This window comes from Aedes aegypti, chromosome 2, assembly GCF_002204515.2.
Source record: "Aedes aegypti strain LVP_AGWG chromosome 2, AaegL5.0 Primary Assembly, whole genome shotgun sequence".
NCBI lineage: Eukaryota > Metazoa > Arthropoda > Insecta > Diptera > Culicidae > Aedes > Aedes aegypti.
Window position 1 is genome coordinate 294,980,581 of NC_035108.1, and position 22,444 is coordinate 295,003,024.

The 22,444-nt window shown below is 37.8% G+C and overlaps 1 protein-coding gene across 1 annotated transcript; it reads right to left on the minus strand.

Moving 5' to 3' along the window:
• Window positions 1–726: 726 nt before the first annotated feature.
• LOC110676664 lies at window positions 727–22,188 on the minus strand. The gene is made up of 2 exons (XM_021845426.1): window positions 21,312–22,188; window positions 727–2,025 (listed from the first exon to the last, which is right to left on the minus strand). The coding sequence occupies exons 1-2, from the start codon at window positions 22,073–22,075 to the stop codon at window positions 1,158–1,160; spliced, it is 1,632 nt and encodes a 543-aa protein (XP_021701118.1). The 5' UTR covers window positions 22,076–22,188; the 3' UTR covers window positions 727–1,157.
• Between the last annotated feature and the right edge of the window lie 256 nt (window positions 22,189–22,444).

Sequence of the window (22,444 nt, forward strand, 5' to 3'; positions counted from 1 at the left end):
GGTAAAACTGTATTCAGTTTTAATTAGCATTTTGTTAACATTTTACATTTCATTTACCGTAGCAGTTCAAATTGTTTACAGGTCAATTAATTTCACCCGTTTGTAAAAAAAACAAAAACGCTTTCAAGTACCTTAACCTTACTTAACCTAGACATATAACGCATTTGCTTATCGTCGGAATAGAAGATTGCAACGATTTTTGTCTAAAATAATCAATAATTTTATTCGACATTTGTTCCATTGTTTCAGAATTGGATATTCTATATAACTCATTAGTACTATACCAAGAAGGAAGTTTCAGGATGATTTTTAAAATGTTATTTTGAATCCTTTGCAGAGTTTTCTTCCTGATACAGCAACAGCTAGTCCATATTAGTACAGCATACATACAACATGGCTGGCCTGAAAATTAGTTTGAAGATCAAAAGTTTATTCTTAAGACAAAGCTTAGATTTTCTGTTCATAAGTGGAAACAGACATTTAATATATTTGTGACATTTGTTTTGAATGCCCTCAATGTGATTTTTGAAAGCTATGTGGATATATTATAAAGCCATATGAATATATTATTTTGATTAAAAATAGGGTAAAATGACCTTTAATTAGAAAAAAATAATACGAAAAACTCACGTGCTATGAATACTCACCTCACTATCGTTTTTCCCATGATTTTTTTTCTTCTGTGGTAAAAAAAGATCGATGCTTTCCCAGTGGAATCCAAAGATATTGATTTATGAATTTATTATATTCATTAAAATAGGTTGAAATGGATTTCAATTCGTGAAACCCGTGTGAAAAATAAATCACGTGCTATGAATCTCACTTCAATTTTCCATTAGAAAATATTTCTTTTGCGGGAAAACTCTACCTTAGCAGCACCCAGAGATATTGGACTTTTTTTAACAAAAGTCCTCTGTGCTATGATACATTTTTACTAAGCTGCGAAAGCTTTTCCAAATTTTCTGAGCATTTTTGAATTCAATACAGTGTTTGTTGGTATTTTCTTTACCGTTTGTGTGTTTAGATATTTTCCATTTAATACTTGTTCAAATAATTGTTATGCAGAATTCAAGCGTAAACTGTCAATTTTCTCGATTAGTAGATCTACCGCCTGTCACTAATACATTCTGTTGAAAACATTGATGTTGAATATTTTATCATTTTTTATCATATTTTATTTTAGCTGCCCCTAGCGAGCGGTAGATGTTTTCCAAATGCGCCATATGTCCAACAGTTTCCCCTACTGTCTCATGGTGCTCCATGCTTTTGTGCACTTCGTGCAGTTCCCTAAGTAGATTCGGCTTCACCACACGAGTCACACTCAAAAGCGGAGGTTTGGGGATTATCTCATCGCAACGGTCCATCGCAACAGCGCGGTTGCAGGAAATGCATCGTAAGTCCATCAGGGGCTTCAGCTTTGTCCCGGCAGCTTTTTCCGGTTCGATGGGGTGCGCTTTCCTAAATGTTTCTAATTGCACATGTAGCTGTTTAATTTTTTCGCTATTTTTGTTTATGACGGAGAGTAAGTTATGCTGATTGGTCATCGATTGGATCATTTCGCGTAACGTCAAAAGTTCTTTCTGCGTAGCTTCGAGTTGATCCTTCACCGTAGACAGGCTTTCGCTGTGGTCCTCGCGCCGTTGAAATGGTAACTCATCAAGTGGAATGTAACTAACTCGATTGGAAATATCAAAACTTAATCGAACAGATTGTCGAATGCGGGACTCGATTGCAGCATCATCGGCCTTCTCCTGGAATAGACGCTTAATCAAGTGTTCTATTTGTCCAATTTTCGTAGTAAATTTTTGCTCAATTAAGGCAAACTGATCCGCTATTTGAGGTGATTCCGGAGCTTCGTTAGTAACTGCTATCGAATCAATTGGTTTGTTTGAGGATTTGATTTCTTCATACATAGATTGCAATTTGAGTTCCAAATCGTGAATCTGCGATTCGATGGAATGGACTATTTCTGCCATGTGGGAGTCAATTGGCACAATATTGTCTGTTTCTGGTTTGTCGGCAGGGCTGCAAGTAAGTTAAACACCATCATTAATCACACCCATCTGAAATAAATTTTTAATGGTATTCTCTTTATGTACCGTGATGTGACATTTAGCAATTATTGAACCCACATTGAGTTTCAGCTTGCATTCAATTGTAACCACACGGTGTCTTTGTGGAGTAGCTTTATTACAAAAAAATAGGTAAGTCTGAAATTTCGAACTAAAATCAATTAGACTTTGCTCTTTCATTTGCGACTAAAATCAAAATAATCGGTCGGGGGGTCCAGAACATTTTGTTTTGTTTTGTGTGAAGTATTCATGAATATGTGTTTTTTTTACCGACAAACATTGCATTGAACATAGATACGGGACAAACTGCAAGATCAAACCATTTGAACACCTTGGCTTGGAAGGTAAAGTTGTTCTTGCTCAAAAGAGCTGTAATAAACATATATGACATATGATATACGCATAATTGCAAAACTGTCTCAAACGTCATTTTAGTTATTGTCCACGAAAAACCTTGAAAATCGTACTTATATTGGTCATAATGATGTATGAAGTTATTAGGAAATTTTTTTAATAGGTGAAGATGCATCGATATCAAACCTCGAATTTTCAAGAGCTTGTTTGTAGATTTGTATCTTGAGAACCTGACAACCTTTTGCGTTGAACATTTTATTGATTAGTCGCCACTAGCGAGTGACCAGTGAGTTACCGGTTGTCTGCTTCTCTAGACTTGTGCTTTTGAAAATTCGAGGTTTTGCTTCTATGTATATTCACCCTTAAGGTGAAGATGAATCGAAGCCAAACTTCAAATTTTCAAGAGCACGGATCTGGAGAACCAAACGTCAGTTTAAGTTGAAAACTTAATCGATTGGTCACTAGCTGGTGGTGACCAATCGATTAGGTTTTCAGCTTAAAGGGATGTTTGGTTCTCCAGATCCGTGCTCTTGAAAATTTGAACTTTGGCTTCGATTCATCTTCACCTTAAAACCATTGATAACCGAGTGTATAGCTCGTTGTTATTAAGCAGATAAACGGACCAAAATAAAAACTGTCACCGCTGGGAGACAGAGGAGGATCTTCTCTTCGTCGTAGCATTGTGAAATAAAGTGTAAATCTATTCGTTTGCTCAGTAATAACAAGCTATGGCTTTTAGGACGAGATCATAAATTATGCGAGATTTTTCTTTTTACTCGTTACAAAAGTGACTTATCCGCCTTTCAAACAACACAATTTGAGTTATTCGAACTATTCTACTAGGGCTTCGCATGTGATAAACCTTGTTGTAAGGCATGTAATATACTTGCCCATGGTGCTGAAAAATACGCTAATTTGGATGGTATTTGAGAAGTTTCAAATCTTATATTTTTTATGTTACTTTCTTTATGGCACAGTGCTTATGAAAAGATCAGAAACTAACATCATGAGGCTAAAATGGGTTTGGGATTTTTGTACTTGTTTGCAGCACTATAACCCCATATTAACCTCTCTTCCGGCAGCTTCATTTTTTCAAAATATTCAAATCGCGATTACTTTTTTGTTTCTCAATATTTTTGAAAAAATTCTACAACTTCTCAAAAAAACTCTCTTATTTTCAGAATCAGTATCGGTTTTGAGCATTGGTCATCTATATTCGGAGATATTCCAAAATTCCTTGGGGGGCCGACGCATAGCCATAACTCTCGTAATTATCTCTGGCTACAGATTTTTTCTCATATTCGGTTATTCGCTTTTCAAAACTAAACTTTGATGAAAGTCTATTGTGAAGAAATTAAACAAATCGGTGTAACTGTTTTTGAGCAATGCGCTTTTATGTTTTTGGTACCACTCTAGCCGTGAAAACTTCTTAAAACATCATATTGAAATTTTATATGGGAAGTGTCGGTCCCCCAAGGAACACCGAAATATTTTTAAAACAAGTTGACCAATGGTCAATACCGACATAGATTCCAAAAGTAGAAGAGTTTTTTGAGAAGTTGTGAAAAAATGGTGGAAAAATATACAGAAACAAAAGAGTTATCGCGATTCAAATATATTTTTGTGCTTAAAAAATGAAGCTGCCGGTAGAGGGGTTAAGCTAAATAAAAGCAAACAAACTCATGAATATCTCTTCTGCTATCTGTCGAATTGAATTTCTCTCTTCAGCAAATTGCTTTATTATGGTTTCAAGAATGAGCTTTTACAATGGGATAATAAGTTTGTACTTACAGTACAAGCGTGTTTGGAACATACCTCAAAATTTCTTCATAGTAATTTCCATATAAACCTACATTGTCTTTGGGCCACCTTAAATCACCACCTAGAAAGCCGCGAATTTCACAGAACACTTTTTTTATAGTAAGGATAGTAAGGAACATATGTGAGATTGAATTCTCAAACAGTTTTTTAATTTTGAACCGCCCCAATGTACATAAACACATAAATAGGCAAATTCAAACATATGTGCAAGTCTCTCGAAATCAAACAAAAAAAAATTACTCTGGACCCCCCGACCGATTATTTTGGTTTTAGCAGCAAATGAACGCGAGAAACCTAGACTTTATTGTGGAGAAGTTTCAGACTTACCTATTTTTTTGTAATAAACTTGCTCTACGAAACACACCGTGACCACACTGATTTCCCATTTCCACGAAGCACCACGAAATTATGCATATAAATGAATGTTTCAAATTTAACATTTAGTTGGTGTCTATTCTCTCTGCGTATCGTCGTCGAGGGTTAAAATATATTAAATGAGCAATTCTCGCTGAAACCAGGCCGCCATCGGCACCCATCGTTAGAATTCTAATTTTATGTCACTGATCGCTAGTTTGCGATAAAACTTAAGGGTGATCCTTTCCGTTTTCTCAAATTGGTGAACCCCTCGTACGGCAGCTAGCTAAACAGTTTGCGAAAAAAACCCATTTTTTTTTAATAAATCTTGGGTGTTTCTTCACGTGATATGTCTCATATTTCGCTTGGAACACATAGCAAACTTAGAGACATCATATAGAGAAAGGATATAGCTTTCATTTAAACTTGAAAAAAAAAATGGCGCCATCTTGAATTTTGTTAGAAAAATCCTTTTTTCACCATTAGCGCACCGCTAGTTTTGAATTCTGAGATCACCATCAAAAAGCTGAGGAAAAATTGCGTAAGATAAGCTACAGAAACTAGGTGAGCAATGGTATTTACCCTATAAAATGAACGATTTTCTAAATCATGTTCTACTATTTTGACGTATATGGCGAGTGTAACCAATGCAAACATAATTTTTTGTACAACAAAGAAACAAGTTTTCAACCTTTGGTGTTTTATTATTCATTTGAACCTTTCCTGACTAGCGCCGATCTGACTCTGAACTTAGCACCCCATAAGGGGCCGGTCAACTCTAGCATGGCGTCACTGCTTGCAAACATCACCATGGGCATTATGAAGGCCACATTATGGACTACTTCCAACCTGAAAGAGACTCGCGAAGAGGAAAAATATCAACGTCATATGCAGCCCAGATTGTCACGAAACGTCAAATGCAGCCCACCGTTTTTATGGCTGCAAAAGTGAAAAGTATTGTCTCAGACGAGACTCGCGAAGATGGTCTTTTTTTGGTGATTGCTCTTTTTGCCATTCACTTGAGAGTGCCACCAATAGCGTCATAGGGGCCTTTGCCGTGGGCTGTTTCAAAAAAGTGCCACTCTGCTTCCAATCCATGTATTTACTTGATTTTTTTTTTATAAGGAGTTGCTGCGGAAAAAATATGAGCTAGGTGCAGTCCCATATAAGCCATTTTATGAGACGTTTCGAATCATATGGTTTCCGTTTGTTTACCAGCTTTGAAAGTTTCTGGCGGGCCGATTTATTTACGTTTCTTCTAGCGCTACATTTGGAAGGAGCATATTCAATAATGGTGCTGGTGGCAATGCAACAAAGTTTTTAATGTTCGCATGTAAAATTTAAATCAGTAGGCAGGGAAGATATTTTTCATCTACGTTACCTGTAATACATGTAAACCGGGCAGAAACATGCGCTGAAAGAGACGGGGAAGTCATCGGCAACAAAAATGTGACCAGCGCCATTCAGATATCATGCTAGTTTTTTCAACAACAACAATGAGCGGCCCGCCAGAAAACGTCATTCGAACGTCTCGTAAAATGGCTTATTGAAAAATAAAGGCATAACAGTTTTTTTTAAATAAACTTTCAACCCAAATAGCAACTGCAAAACGTGAATTATGTTCAAGTTTATATTTTTTGCTGATCAATAAAAGCAAATGTGTAATCTGTGCGGTGGTGCTAAATGAATAAGGCGTGCAGAAATGTACTAGCAAATTATAAAAATTTGTATGAGAAAACAAATTTCAAACTTTGAGCGCTATTATCTCAATGCCTGCTTATTCCATATGCACAGTTAAAAATAATGAAGATTACACGTCATGTAAACTTCATTTGTGCGATGTAAACATGACGTCATGTAAATTTAAGTCAGGAATCATGTAAATTTATGTTATATGTCATGTAATCACTCAGAATCCTGCTGGATTACATGATATATAATTGAAGTTTACATGACATATCATGTAAATATCCATTATATACCACGCTCCAATTATGTGCATTATATGTCTCAGAAATTTACACGTTTCGTTCGAACTGTGTGGGACAGTTATGCCTTTAGGAGCAGTGCAGCTCCATCTGAATCCATCATTTCGCCTCCATCCGAACGTCGTTTTTTCTTAGGCGGACTTCTGTAGAGCCTGATCACTAAGCGGCATGACTCACAAATATGCATCGTTTCATAAAGCTGATGACTATATCCCAGACAACCAAAATGAAATGACCTGGAGGCTTTGTATGTGCAAAATTTCACTTATAAGATGTCGCGAAAAGGCCTTCTACGTACAAAAGTGGAGGCGATGTACGTGCATATGTTATGTGATGAATAGTAGCATACAATGCGAGAGTGTAAATTTTCAACCGAACTAACCTGTGATCTTATGCGACTTATCCTATGATAACAAACGTTGATTTGACAGCTGCTACGGATTCATTTGACTTACTTTGTACGAGTGTACGGGACGAAATCAAATGTACAAATGAACTCAGAAAAAAGCTTTTTATGTGAGGAAACTCATCAATCTGACGATTTTATCCACCGTGTTTTGCGGTTTTGCTATAGTTTGCATGAATAAACGAGTTATTACGTGAACTTTCATGCGACTTCTGGTTGTCTGGGATCTCATAGCACGTATGTTTTCGATCATTGTTGGTGAGAAGTTTCGTAACTGGCTACGCCTGCACTTAAGATTGTTTGTCGAAATTTGAATGCGCGATAAATCTTGTGGATAAAATGAAGAGTTTTATTGACATCAAGCTTAAATAGTTATCTGCATAGGTAGAACGACAATTGTAAGTTAAATACCTTTCTTTCTATACACTCACACGGTGGTTGTTGACCTGAGGTCGTTAACGGACATTTTAGGTAATTAACAATACAAACATATTCATTATTTCCTATTAATGTGGCGTGTAACGCAGGTACACACTACGAAAAAAATCGTGTGATTTACGTCTTTAAGGATGCACATAAAAGAAGCGAGCCAAATGACATAAATTTGAGTCGAATTTAAAATACTTTATTGTCTGATTCGGGAAATGCCGATCACAGTTCAATTGTTTTCGTGTCCTTTAACATGTAAAATTACATTTTTTGTTCAATACATCTTCAAGGACACATTTTTGTGTCGTTCCATCACTTACATCATGTGTCATTCAGAATTACGTCCACAGTAATTTCCATTATTTTTAAGAGTGTACGTTTAGTAAGTTTTTTTTTATAAAACTTTTTCTAGAAAAGAATTTAATGGGGTGTGGATAAGGTTATTACTTTTCAATGTTTGCAATATTGTTGTGATATCTTTCAAACCATAAAAATCCGTCGGATTGTTAGACGAAGTTGATTTTCTCATAGGCAGAGGCGAAGTCCATTCATTTAAAAAACATAATCACTGTATAATTTTTCTTTTTTTCTGTCTTTATTAACGAGATTTTTAGCCATGAGCTAGTTCATCTCGGGACCAACGGCTTTACTTCCCTTCCGAAGGAAGCCGTCACTGAAATTTTTGGTGACTATCTCGGGGATGGGGTTAGATACCAGGTCCTCGGCGTGAGAGGCGTGTGTTCTAACCTCTACACCAGGTCCGTCCTCCACTGTATAATTTCGTTTTTTAACTATTCTCAATAAAAATACAATCTATTTTCTGATTCAAACTCATTTATCACTTGAAAAAACGATCATATTTGACGGTTTAGAACAAAATCTTAGAAAACTTGAAAAGTTCGTTGTTAGAAAAACTTTTTTCTCTTAAATATGCCCAATTCGCAATGTATGGACGACTTTTAGTAAACTTAATTGCGAAACTTTTTGCCTAAAAACTATCAAAATCTGAAATGGCCGTTTTGTGCGGCCCGCGAACAAATTTTGGATAGCAATGTGAAGTGGCCCGCAAGTAGTGAATTATTGATAACAACGGTTGAATTTGTATGTTCTTGCAACCGACTACTAAAATTACGGGCCATTCGTCTGTTTTTCTACATGGCCAACAATTGATTGACGAGCAGGAAATAATGAGGTATGGACTGTGTTCATTTGCTCAGGAATAGCTTGAATTTTGTCTAACATAAAAAAAATGTATCGGCAGACTAAGGGCTTCAAAATAGCCTCAAACTTCCAAAAAATTCTTCACTTCCCAGAACCATTCAGCGTTTATGGCTTTACAATGTATCCTAGTCTTCAAAAAAGAGACCGGACACCTCAGTAATTTCTCATAAATGTATTAGGTAGGTTTTGAATTTTGACTTGTTTGAAAATATTTAAAGATTCACAAAATTGAAGGAATCATTGATATTTCTGTGAATTAAGATATTTCATGTCATCTACTTTGCCGGAAATTCCATAAATCTTCCTGTTTATAAAGGCACAAATCTTTATAGTCACATAAAAAGTCGTTCAAATGAATCCTCACCAGTGTTGGCAATTGTGATCAGTGTTGACCAGACTCATTTCCCCGAAATTCGAATTGTGAAGCCATGAACTGTTATAACTGTGCGTTGTATTCCTGAGATGGAGGGGGAGGTGGTTGGGCTTGAGTGTTGCACATGGGATCCGACAGTTTCAATCTCGGTGGGCCGCAATTCAAGTTTCGATGAAATGATTCGCACTCACTCACTCACTCATTTCATTTCACCGAAACTTGAATTGTGGCTCTCTGGGATCCAAATTGATCGATGTTGTGTGCAGTACTCAAGCTTGACCATCTGCTTTTCTATCTTAGGAGGATAGAGCATGGTTGTAGTAGTTCGGGGCTTCGTAGTTCGGAAAATGTTATTTTCGGGGAAATGAGTCTGAACAACACTGATTGTGATGAAATAAAAATAACGTCATCTTCCACAATAATCACTCCTACTTTTCTTCGGTCGAAAACCGTTTTTCATTCCCTAATACGCCAGAAAAATAAAGTGGGCCATGGAATCGAACGAATAGGATTCAATCTAAAGTTGGATCCGCCGTAAACAAGACTAAAGGTGTTCAACTCTGCCCGAATGGGCGGTGTTTCATCATTGACGAAAGTTTTCAACTTCAATCCAAAATAGTTAATAACGATGTTAGTTCCTTCTGATCCCCTTTCTCAAAGAAGGAAGCGTTTGTTGTATATTCGCTAGCTACGCACCAAATAACGAATTCCATCACAATTGAACCCGCTTTCCTCATTGTTCTACAATAGCCCTGTTAGTAAGCGCGTGGACTTGACGATTTAGAGATCGCGTTTTAACGTTTTTGCGTTTTTTTGTTTGTGCTTTATTTTTATATTTTTCCAACACAGCTTATAATCTGTCGACGATAAGATTGATATTTTGTCAGCACAGAGCTCCCGAACAAAGATTCTACCATAGCGAAGGAAGCTTATTTGTTCGTCATGACACAAAGCCTATGTAACGGATCACTGCAGAAAATAGCCATCCAACGCTTGAGTGACAGACGATTCTTTCTTCAGCTTCGTCGCCGACTTTTTCCATTTGAAGGCAAAGATTGTCTACCCTGATCTTACATAACTTGCGGCCCGTGTCATGTTTTGAAACCATTGAAGTGGCCCGTCCAAGCAGTTAGGCTGAGGACCACTGCTCTAAAACTTCAGGAAATTTCACAACAGTCCTCCATACCATACTTTTTTGTAGGTCTTACCGTTTTAGAATTATACGGGTTTATAAAAAAAAAGTTAAAAAAAAAAACTTTGACCCTTGCCAAATGTTAGTCTAGATTAATTTTGAAAAAAAAAAACAAGTATGTAAAGTATCTTAGTTTCACATAGTCTTCACACCCAGAAAGTTTCATTGAATTCTGAAGGGGTGCTGCCAATCCCTTTGTCGAGTTGGCGTGAAATCCGTCAAAGACAACAAGGAGGATTTGGGATTCAGAGTCCAGTGCACTATGGTCCAGGAATCAGTTTTACGCGGAAAGATGCATTTTGAGCTTTAGAATGAAACATTAGACAAAAACGGTCTTCTACAAAGATGTTTGTATTAGTTGAGCCCTTTGTTTGGTTTTATTGAAAATTAGGGTGGACCACATTTTCATAGAAATAATTAAACTAACTTTCTTATTTGTAGAAATTATATTATACATGCTTCAGCAAAGTTGTAGACCATTCAATTTCAAGCAACTTTGCCAAAAAAAGTTTTTTTGTATCTCTTAAATTGACCGATTTAGAGCTTTTTTCCTGCAGTGACATAGGGTGGTCCGAACAAAACTGGTTTTCTGGCTCTAGAGTTCTCAATTCAAATTTCTCATCAAAGTAGTCTATGAAACACTTTTAGAGCTTGAAAAAATGCGTAATTTGATGAGTAAAGAAACTCGCTATCTCCTTCCGTTTAGGAGTTATTGTTGTTTTTCTCTCAAAAACATGCCTACTTTGATTGTGAATATCTCTGATTGGGGCAAGCATAAAAAATATCTTTTGAAGGCATTCAAAAGACAAAACAAAATTGTATCTCATTTCAAAAAATTACAGATGTGTTATTTTTGTGACTCTAATAAAACGTCTTGAAAGTCAAACATTTTTTATCACAAAAACTTAAATAACTTTTGAACTAAAATAGATATTAACAATCTTTTAGCATGAAAATTTGCGTTTTGTTAAGTTCTAAAAGTCGTTCATAGACGACTTTGACGAAAAAATAATATTAAAAAAACTAGAGTTAAAAAACTTATTTTTGATGGACCACCCTGCGATGATGAGGAAAAAATGCTCTAGATTGGTCAAATTTTGAGCTACAGAAAAACTTTTTTTGGCAAAGTTGATCAAAATTTCAAGTTCTACCGCTTTGTCTAAGGGCATATATCAGTATTTTTGCAAATAAAAAAGATGATTATATGATATGTGTGATTTTGTGGACCACCCTAGTTTCAAATGACACATTATGAAAGCTTACATTTTTAGAAACAATTTTGTAGAAGACCATTTATGTCTAAAATTTCATTTTCATGCTCAAAATGCAAAATAATAAAGAAATACATACTATTAAAATCTTAAAAATAGTTTTAGAGCCCTATCTTTCTTATTTCAGATTTCTCGTCAAAACGGTCTATGAACGACTATAAGAACTTAACAAAACGCAAATTTTCATGCAAAAATATTGATGATATCTATTTTAGTTCAAACGTTATTAAAGTTTTTCTGCTTAAAATCCTTTGTTTTTCAAGGCATTTTATTAGAGTTACAAAAATAACACATCTGTAATTTTTTGATATGAGATACAATTTTATTTTGTTTTTTGAATGCCGTCAAAAGATATTTTTTATGATTGCCCCAATCAGAGATATTCACAATCAAAGTAGGCATGTTTTTGAGAGAAAAACAACAATAACTCCTAAACGGAAGGAGATAGCGAGTTTCTTCACTCACCAAATTACGCATTTTTTAATGCTCTAAAAGTGTTTCATAGACTACTTTGATGAGAAAATTGAATTGAGAACTCTAGAGCCAGAAAACCAGTTTTGTTCGGACCACCCTATGTCACTGCAGGAAAAAAGCTCTAAATCGGTCAATTTAAGAGATACAAAAAAACTTTTTTTGGCAAAGTTGCTTGAAATTGAATGGTCTATAACTTTACTGAAGCATGTATAATATAATTTCTACAAATAAGAAAGTTAATTACACAATTTCTATGAAAATGTGGTCCACCCTAATTTTCAATAACACCAAACAAAGGGCTCAACTAAAACAAACAATTTTGTAGAAGAACGTTTTTGTCTAATGTTTCATTCTAAAGCTCAAAATGCATCTTTCCACGTAAAACTGATTCCTGGACCACTGTGCAGTGTACACACCGAAATCGAGCAACAACGCTGCTCAATGAGGGCAACAACCTGAAAACTCGAGGTTGACGGAGGTGAAGAATAAGGTCGATGAGCTCATCCAGTTCGTCAAGGACCGGCACAATGTGCATACCACGATCAAGAGCAAGCTGACGAGCATCGAATCCTCTGTGAACGAGCAGAAAGTTCTGAGGATGAGAGCAGTGGCACTAAAAAGGTTATAGAGTGGCTGACAAGCTTAGGACCCCGAAGGTTCGAAGTGACAAACCTACAAAGACAGAAAGTCACCAGGAGAAGAGGAAGTCACAAAAAAGCAGCGCAACGAGCAAGAAAAGGGTGTGCCGGTGAAGGACAGGAACGATGGCAAACCGTCGTCAACGCTAAAGTTAAAAATAAAGAAACAGAAAGAGAAAGAGAAAAATGACGGGACGAAGAATGCAAAGAGACGCCCGCAGGGGATTTCATACTTGTTAAGGCAAACGTCCAAACAACGTATGCAGACATTCTTCGAAAAGTTAAGGACGATCCGAACCTGAAGGACCTCGGAAAAACGTGTTCAGAACGCAGCACACTCAGCAAGGGGAAATGCTATTTAAGCTGAAGAGTGACCTAGCGATCAACAGCTCGACCTATCAGGAGCTAGTCGTGAAATCTTTGGCGAACTATGCGGACGTAAGAGCACTTAGGCTCCAAGCACAATGTGAACGGCAATGTGGTACAACGGCAAAATGGCATGCCCATCTTGATCTACACTTTACTTATCATTCCATCTATTCCTTTTCAACATTGACTTGACAAGTAGAGTGTAGCTCAATATGGGCTTGCCGTTTTGCCGTTGTACCGCGCTGCCGCTCACATTGTGCTTGGGTCTTTACTCTGGAAGCAGTTGTTGAGTGCAGATCTGGATGATATAACAACCGTGGACGAGGTGAGTGAGGAGCTGCGTAAGCAATGCAGTCTTGGAGAGGAGGCCATGGCGATTCGTCTGAGGAAGTCGTACGATCGAACACTGTCAGCGACGATTCGGCTACCAGTTGACACGGCGAACAAACTGATAGAGTGATCGATATGCACACTGAGACTCGTCACACGAGCAGATAGGCCACCGATGTGATGCTTCAAGTGCATGGACTTCGGACACCCGGCGGCGAGCTGTAAAGGTCCGGACAGAATCGAACAGTGCAGGTCACTACTAACACTACAACATCTAGCCGTTCAAAACCAGGACGTTAGGCAACGATTTGTCGTTTCGATTGTGTTGTTCACACATATGGCCCTCTGTTAAAACAAATTTTCAACTTCTATTCATTTCTCTCGTCGCTCGCTTGCAATTCTATCCATCTTGTCATTTCATTACATTCGTTACTCGCTTTCACTCTGAGTATAGGTATTGTATTCACCGAAAAAAGCCAATAAATTTTCATAATAATAAAGTCATGCGGTGATTAAACTTTATAAATGTAAACATTTTGTAGTCCATCACTGACGAGTAATTCGTTTGCCCGTGATGTAGTGGACTGTGTTGTTTACCACCGATCGTTTTTCGTTTTTCTGCGTGTTTCCGAACGTTTTATCTAAATCTCACCTTCCGCCGAGGCAACCGATGCTCCCTAGTACCGTTGGATGTTGAAGGATTGCGCAATAGATGCTTATTTGTGCTGAAAACGTTTGAAAGTCAAAAACTTTTTCCTGGTGGATTGCTCATCGAGACAAACGGTCATCATCATCATCGCTCTTCAGTCATACTCACCAAAGTATACCTGAATAAACAAGCGCACGCCATCTACTTGTGAAGCGGAATACTGCATGTGAACACACGCAAACAAATTTTGTAGTATAATCTACTGAATCCATGGTAGAATTAAGAATTGCACCAACGATTTTCAACCGACTACAAAAATCTGTTAAGTTTACTATAATCTGGTAAAAATCACTGAGCAGTGCAGTAAAAGTGACCATGTCCATAGTAGTCTCGACTACATAGCATTGTATTTCGATCCGTGACACTCACCTTACAACACTGTGTGGTCAAAAGTACAATGCCAAACTTGTCAAATCAAGAATGTTTTTAGTCATGAATACTGCAACTGTGGTTAAATAAACCGCAAATATTTTCTTGTGTGGTGATGTTGACTATGTTCTGGTAGAGTTAACAGATTAATGTAGTCGGTTGAAAATCGTTGGTGCAGTTCTTAATTTTACCATGGATTCAGTAGTTTCTACTATAAAATTCATTTCAGTGCAGGGTGTGGCAAAATGGAACAAATATGTCATAAATGCAAAAACGATTGTGGTTCTGGAGAAATCTTGGTCGTTTGTGAAGGATTTTGCGAAAGCATTCGAAGGTTCCATGCGAGTTGCGCCGGACTCACCGATAAAGAAGCCGGCCACGGTGCCCCGACAGACCGTTATTATGCAAACAAATTGTCCATCAAATCTGAGCACAGGGCTCGATTCCTGAGGTCATTCTGCACCTCTGGGCCAATTTTTAAAAAAATCCCTAGGAGGAATCTCGAGAAATCTTGATTTGCAGTTTTTGACTTAAAATTTCAATATAATCCAATTTAAAATTTCGCTATAGCACTGAAACTACCTACAAAAACGATCACGTTAATATCAGAATGAACATATGCGGATGTCTTGCACGGAGCCGTCGATGGATGCAACTTTTTATTCCGGCATTCGCACTAAATGACCAGCTCACTGTAGTTTGCCTATTTTTTTCGTATAATAGTTTTTGCTCCTGTTTTTAAATAAATGTGCTCAGAGAGCCAAGGATCAGCGTTTTATACAGGGTAAATTTGCATTTGGGCATGCTTGCATTCATCGTTGCTCTCTTAGCATTATTATTAAAAACTGATTTAGTTTTCCGAACACTTTTCAGTGTAGTAAGATAAACGATCGCGAGGTGTTTTGGCGAAATGGATGGAAATAATGGATCTATGAAGTCAGATAAGCCTATATCAAGCAACAGTGTAGAAATGTCATTTGCGTGTTCCTAAACTGGTTACTTAAAAAGAAATATTTGTAGCCAGAACACGTGTGAAATCTAAGAAATCTAAGAAAAAAATTTCAATATTCAATTGATGTTACGTTCGATAAACGTGAAATATTTAATGCTAAATTATTTTTATTCAAATAATTTACACATTGTTTTTCGACTTTCACTCTAAGTGACCTGCCCACCAAAGTACGTCGTATTTATTTTGCTTACTAAAATTTGCTTCTTTGTACATCTGGTAATACTCTTGATGTTTACGTCTAGTTTTCCACCGAGTATTGTTCTCAGCATTTGACGTAGAAAATATCCTGTTCAACATTCTCAGCCACAGAATTATAACCAGTGATGTTAAATGTCAAAACTTTGGAAAATTTCAACTACTCATTGTACTCTTCTATGCAAAATATAGCATCAGCAAATATCACTAACCAATAGTAACACGGAAAAAGTCACAGGGAAAAACATTTTCCGATGACTTTTTACACGGGGAAGGATAATATTAGCATTATTTGATTGTCAAAGTCACGTGAAGTCCATGACATTGAACAGCCCTGATTATAACTACACGGGAAACATGATTGTCATATGTCACAAGTGTCCGAAGATTTACAAAGTCTCAAAAAAATCCCTATAAAGTACTGCTCATGTATCAACATCATCGACTCAGTAACGAAAATCTAGCTGTGGTAGGTAATATTAAAGACTTAAAGCTGATAAAAACAATTTGTAGATGAGGAGCCATTTTGTTTATTTATTTTTTAATAAAATTACATTGACTGAGAATGAGATGAATTTTCGATTTACCTGATCAATTTTGCGTTTTATCTCATATACTCCTTGATTTTGCAGACGACCACTTTATTGGAATCGATCGCAGAGCAGTAAAGCAGGGTTTCACTATTTTACAGATGGACAACTAGAATAAGCTTGTAATGTCATTTACTTTACCCAAACGTATATGGTTGCATGTAAAGAAAGAAGCAGCTTTAGATGTGTTGGCGCTGAGGCAGTGCTTGATGGAGATGTAGTTGAAGTTGTTAAAGAGCCATATAACACTTGTAACGTATGATAACCGAGGTAAATATTTGAAGCTGCTTAAACGCTTTTATAACTAATTCAATTCAGCCTTTGTTGGAACAAAAGCTGTTCATAGCATCCATACACTTTTGTTCAGTTAATAAACATCTAATTCTGACGATTTTATTCTGCCTTAAGCTTACTGCAAACTCTAGATGGAAAATAGTTTGTTCACCTATTATTCAGCTTTGAGTATACTGCTGAATAAGAATGTTTAATAATCTTTCATTCAAATCATTGTTGAGCTGTCAAGGTGTTCAGAATTGTACACCATTAATCGGCCAATGTTCAGCAAATACTCTTGCTGTTCAGCTTTCATTGCTACTTGAGAATAATGTTTCCCGTGTAGTAAAAACACGTGTTCTGACTGAAAATATCTCTTTTTACGGGTTACGTAACCAATTTAAGGACACTGTTGCTTGATATAGGCTTATCTGACTTCATAGATCCATTATTTTGATAACAACTTCGCCGAAACACCTTGCGATCGTTTATCGTACAACACTGTAAAGTGTTCGGAAAACTAAATCAGTTTTCAATAATAATGCAAAGAGAGCAACGATGAATGCAAGCATGCCCAAATGAAACATCTTTGCCAATTTACCCTGTATAAAACGCTGATTCTTGGCTCTCTAAGCACATTTATTTGAAAACAGGAGCACGTGATCGTTTTTGTAGGTAGTTTCAGTGCTATAGCGAAATTTTAAAATGGATTATATTGAAATTTTTAGTCAAAAACTGCAAATCAAGATTTCTCGAGAAACCTCCTAGGGATTTTTTTAAAAATTGGCTCAGAGGTGCAGAATGACCTCAGGAATCGAGCCCTGTGCTCAGATTTGATGGACAATTTGTTTGCATAATAACGGTCTGTCGGGGCACCGTGCGGCGTTTGTCTGCATACTAATGTTTTGTTTATGTGTGACGACTGTCGAGTGTTAATAGAGAATGTGCGTTTTCGTTCTATCGTCAGTTCAATGAGAGTTCCAGAAAATCCCGTTGAAAAAGGTGTTGATCGTATTACGAACGAAATAGCTAAAATGAGCGACTTGATGAATCAACTGAATGTAACAATCGGATCATTGCTCAATACATCCGAATCAACATCGAATACAGAAATGCCATCGGTATCTGATAAAGTTCCACTTCTGTCATCTACTAAAGTTTGGCCTGATGTGTCAACTGCCAAACGTGTGCATAATTCTGATGAAGAAAATACAACTTTCAAACTTTACATCTCGAACATTGCAAATGACGTCACCGAAGAAGAAGTAAAACAAATGATCAGTGAAGCAATATCTGTGGAAAATATTCATGCCATCAATTGCCTCAAACCTCCTTGGAGGGACGTTTAAACTATGGACTTCGTATCGTACAAGGTAGTCATCGATAGAAAGTACCGCAGTGAGGCTTTGAACTCATCCAGCTGGCCAAAAGGAATAAGATGCCGCGAATTCAAGGATCACGCAGTAACAACATGGCGACCAGGCCGCTGATCCCGATATATCTAGTTTCAAACGGTTTAGTGTGTTTACGAAATTTGTTGCAGTCATTTTTGAAATGAAATAATTAAGTTTGTCCAGTTTTCTGATCGATTCTATTCTTATAGTGTGCTGTTTAATGGATTTGATATGTATAATTTGTATGAATTAATTTTTAATGTTGAAACATGCGTTCTCTTATGTTTAGATTTTCTTTGTATTCGTTGATAGTTTGGCTTTTAGTTTTTAAGAACAGTCTGTACAGTATTTTTACTGAAGATGTTGGTAAATAAAATATGAGGCAAAATAAATAAAATATGAGGTAATATGAAATTGAGAGTGAACGAAGAATACACCCATAGCGATCACCAGGCGATACGCCACAGGATTGGCAAGCGGAACACTGCAGCAGTGCAATGAACACAATTGGCGACCGGCAGGGCACTTCGCACCGATAGCGATGCCCTGAACTTGGATGCTGACAACAGCGATGGCAAGGACATGGAATTCAATGATGCAACAAAAACGGGGGCCCCGCAACGATCGACGTCTCGCGTACTGGTGGAACGAGGCACTCAACGCCCTCCACGCTGCTTGCCCTAAAGCCAGGAGGCGTTACCGAAGAGCAAGGAACGTAGAAGTCATGCCGATTATGCCGAGCAGCTGTCGCCAACCTATGGTGAGACGCGTATTGTGTGGTCATGGCGAAAGTCAGGAGTCCATCAAAGCTGGTTGAACGTGTGTTGAAAAGCTGAGGGTTATTGTCGAGGGCCTCTTCCCTCGAAGCAAACGCCAAGGATCGTCAGATCTCCAATGACGAACTTGTAGAAACAACAAAAGCATTGAAGGTGAAAAAGGCCCCCGGACCGAATGGAATGCCGAATATGACACTTAAAGCGGCGATCATTGATTTTTTTTGTTTTCGGGTGCGCCACTGCGACCATTATTTAGATGTATTGTGGCATTACCCGTATGCTTAGTGTATAGTGCATGTCGCATTACTTCATTTCCATTGATAGGTAATGAAGCCTAGATTTCTGTACAGTTCTTGTTTTGAATCCTCAGAGACTGATGAAAATCTAATGTGATGAAAGGGTCCCGCTATTTATACCCTTCATAGAAACTTACATCTCAGCGAAGGCGCGCCCCTTTAGCATACATAATCGATTTAATTTCTGAGGAACCAAATTGGTACTACTGATATTTGACCATGCAACGGAACTCTAGTCCAATCCTTGTTTCGCTTTTAGTTTAGTCTCAGAAAATACTAGAAAAAAGGGGCTTTGTGCTTGCAGCAAAACCGTATCAAGCTGGAAAATTTGCTTAACAATCAGCATTCACGTTAGTCCTTGAATTACCAGTACTTAACAGTCCTTGTAGAGTTAATACTCATGATTGTTATCCTGGCTTCAAGTGTAGTCTCGGGACTGACCAACTCCGAGGCTTTAACTGTCCGCTAAGTAAAATAGTTTAAATTTCAGAAACTGTTGCCAGTAACAACAGCTCCGAACACGATCACGAATCACTTTAGCTTCGATTACTCGGGAGCACGACAGATGCGAGTAAAGCAGCACTCTGACGCTCATGAGCATTTGGTTTTGTTTTTATTCCAGTTCTGCAGAGATGTTCGCCTTTTTCCAGCACTGAACTTCAAACGCCACGTCGACTATGCATGTGGGAGGGAATAGGAGACGTCTTCTGGCTAGCGATACGAAGATACGGAGTTCCGACCTGAGGTGCAACACTGCAAACCAAGTGCAATCAGGACAAGCTCAACAGCACGTTTCGTCGTCGAAGGCAGTATGTGGGATGTTTCCGATTTGCAGCACCCTGGGAAAAGTTATCGAGTGCTATCAGCGGAGAGGCACTATGCAGGTGAGGACATTGGCGAGGATCGGCTCGCAGGTCAAGTGACAGCAAGAATGGGATACGTCTGCGAAAGCTAGGTAGACCCATAGCCTCATCCCAAATGTGTCGACCTGAGTAAACAGGGAGCATGGAAAAGTAAATTTCCACCTGACACAGTTCCTGTAAGAGTGGCCAAATTTGGAAAACCTTAGCCAAATTAGGTGTACAGCAGTAAAGTTTTAAAGGAAAATGATTTTTTTACATTAGTTTTGATTGAATGAATTCGGTTGAACAAACCAATGTAGCTTTATTATGTGACCGACATTTGCTAATCACAAAATGATTCACGCTGATTTGCTTTGTAAAACAGTGCTTAATCCACTATATCTATAATTAACGACACAATGGCCAAAATCAGTGCTTCTACCGTACTGTGTTAATCACGATTGATTTTGTACTTGTTGTGCTTGTAAGAGTTTTTAAACTTCTCAATGTGTGCTCAAAGATGTTTGATGGTCTGAAATGCTTGAACATGTTTTCCAATAACCTCGTAATCTTCAATTAGCTAATACGAAAAGTATTTTGTAAAAGTTTTGGTGGGTGATTTCTGTTAGATATTTATGGAGGCATTTCTGTACGAGTTACAGAAACTTTGTACATAATTCTAGAAGTCAGTTTCTACAGAAAGTTAAGATTACCCAAGTAACCAGCCAGCATTTAAAACTGCACTCGTTCTATTCGGTTTTTGCGATTCGAACTGATGAAAAAATTTCATGTTCATTCATGTCATTAAAATTAGCTAATGACATTGTGGATCTATCGCGCTTTTTTCAATGAAGCATAACAGTATTGCTTCGCTCTACCTGATTTTCTTCGCGGCAATCATGTTTGCTATGTTTGCACGGGAGTGTGAGAGAGACAACAAGTGAAGTCAAATGAGTAACACATAATCTGCACTACTCTTTCATTGCATTCAAACAACAAGGAAACAGCATTTGGATTGCTTGGAAATAAAAGTTGCCCACGCAGTTGAAATGCTTATTAACAATAGGAAGATTTTAATTAGCAATGCTTCTGCTCATTTATGGCAGCTATGCAATCAAACTGCTTCCATAAGGCAGTAAGCAGGTCAAATGCTGTAAACAGTCTTTCGCGCGACTTATTTTAGTGCTTGGTGGTTACCTGGGTAGTTTTGGAGTTGCCATTGCAGAAACACCAAAGGAAGGCAAAGTTAATGATTGATTTTCTCTGCTAGGTTGGCGGTGATATTGAACAAGGGTGCTAAAGGTTGCTAAGTACCTTTTGGTTACTTTGTGTTACCGTATTTGAAGCACAGTCAGACAAGATTTGCATGTCAAATGCAAACAGCAATAAAATTCACGTCTTGTTGTCAAAATCAGTAAGACACTGTATCGCATACCCTTAGAGCTGAGTACAAGAGGTTTGAATCAAATACTCATGAAACAATAACTGCTTGACAAATGAAAAATACATTCTAAAACTAGGTATGTCAATCACGCCAAACCAGATAAAAGATTCCATACGCACCTAGACTCAATTTCCGGGGCGAGTGGTTCTCCGGAATTGTGATGTACGGTTTCACCGTTTTCAATTCCATCGATCTGCACCGGGCTTCCATGGGTTCCATCAATTCGCGGAAATGTATTCATTTTCTCCGTCAAAATTTGAATGGAATCCCACATTTTTCCCATTTCCAGTTTCAGTTCGTCCTCGTCGATTTCCAGTGGCCCGTCCATAGTTTGCTTTAATACGGGCTTTTCTATCGCTTTTTCCAAACCTTCGATGCGACTTCGCAATTCGGTCAACTGCTTTTCGCAGGCATTGCTCGGCTTAAGGGAAATCTGCTCAACTCGTTCCTCCAGATCGGAAACCATCGTGGACATGGCACTCATTTGCGACTCGATGCGTTCCGGTTGGCCAATTGAATGCTGACTGTTGCCCCGCGAAGGCATCACGATTCTCGATCCGGCTATACGGATACAGACAGGGTTACAGTTATGCTGGTTATCCTCGTCATTTTCGGACCGATTTGTCACTCGTTGGACGGTTAAACGTGTACTGCCGCCATCTTTTAGGGCTTCATCAAGTAGCTTTTGATTTATGAGGGTTCCCGAGCGTGACAGTTCGATTTCATCGGTTTCTGTCGTGGGCCAACAGAGTCCTCCGCTAGTGTCACGTAGAGCCAGGACGTACAGAATTTTATGCAGCAAATTGAAGTTGACAGATCCCGGGTTTGGCGATCCGATGGCCAGGTCAATCAGCTTCAGTAAATTTATGCGATATGAAGACATTATGCAGACCGATGGTACCTTTTCGGATAATTGGATATATGTATGATTTGATGGAAGGTGGTGAAAGTGATTTCAAGGACTACTAGCTGCGTAAATCTAGACATAAATCGTAATCCAAGGTAGGAAAAATGTACCAGTTATGGCCATAGTGGTTCCCTATTTGGCCATATTTGAAATTTTGATAACTTTCACATTTTTAATTTTTTTGAATGTTTTAACATCAAGATCTATCTAAAATCTAACTACTACAACACACAAAAATTTTCAAAATTTGAAGACATGACAGTTTTCACGTATGGCGAAATAGGGAACCATTATGTCCATAACTGGTACACCTACCCTATCTTTAAAATAATTTGAACTAATCTT

Excerpts from the sequence above, each read along its gene's own strand:
- LOC110676664 (XM_021845426.1), bottom strand. The coding sequence starts at position 22,075 with ATGTCTTCATATCGCATAAATTTACTGAAGCTGATTGACCTGGCCATC. Across the intron at positions 2,026-21,311 it reads GCCCCGGAAATTGAGTCTAG|CCCTGCCGACAAACCAGAAA; the intron begins GTGCGTATGGAA and ends ACTTACTTGCAG.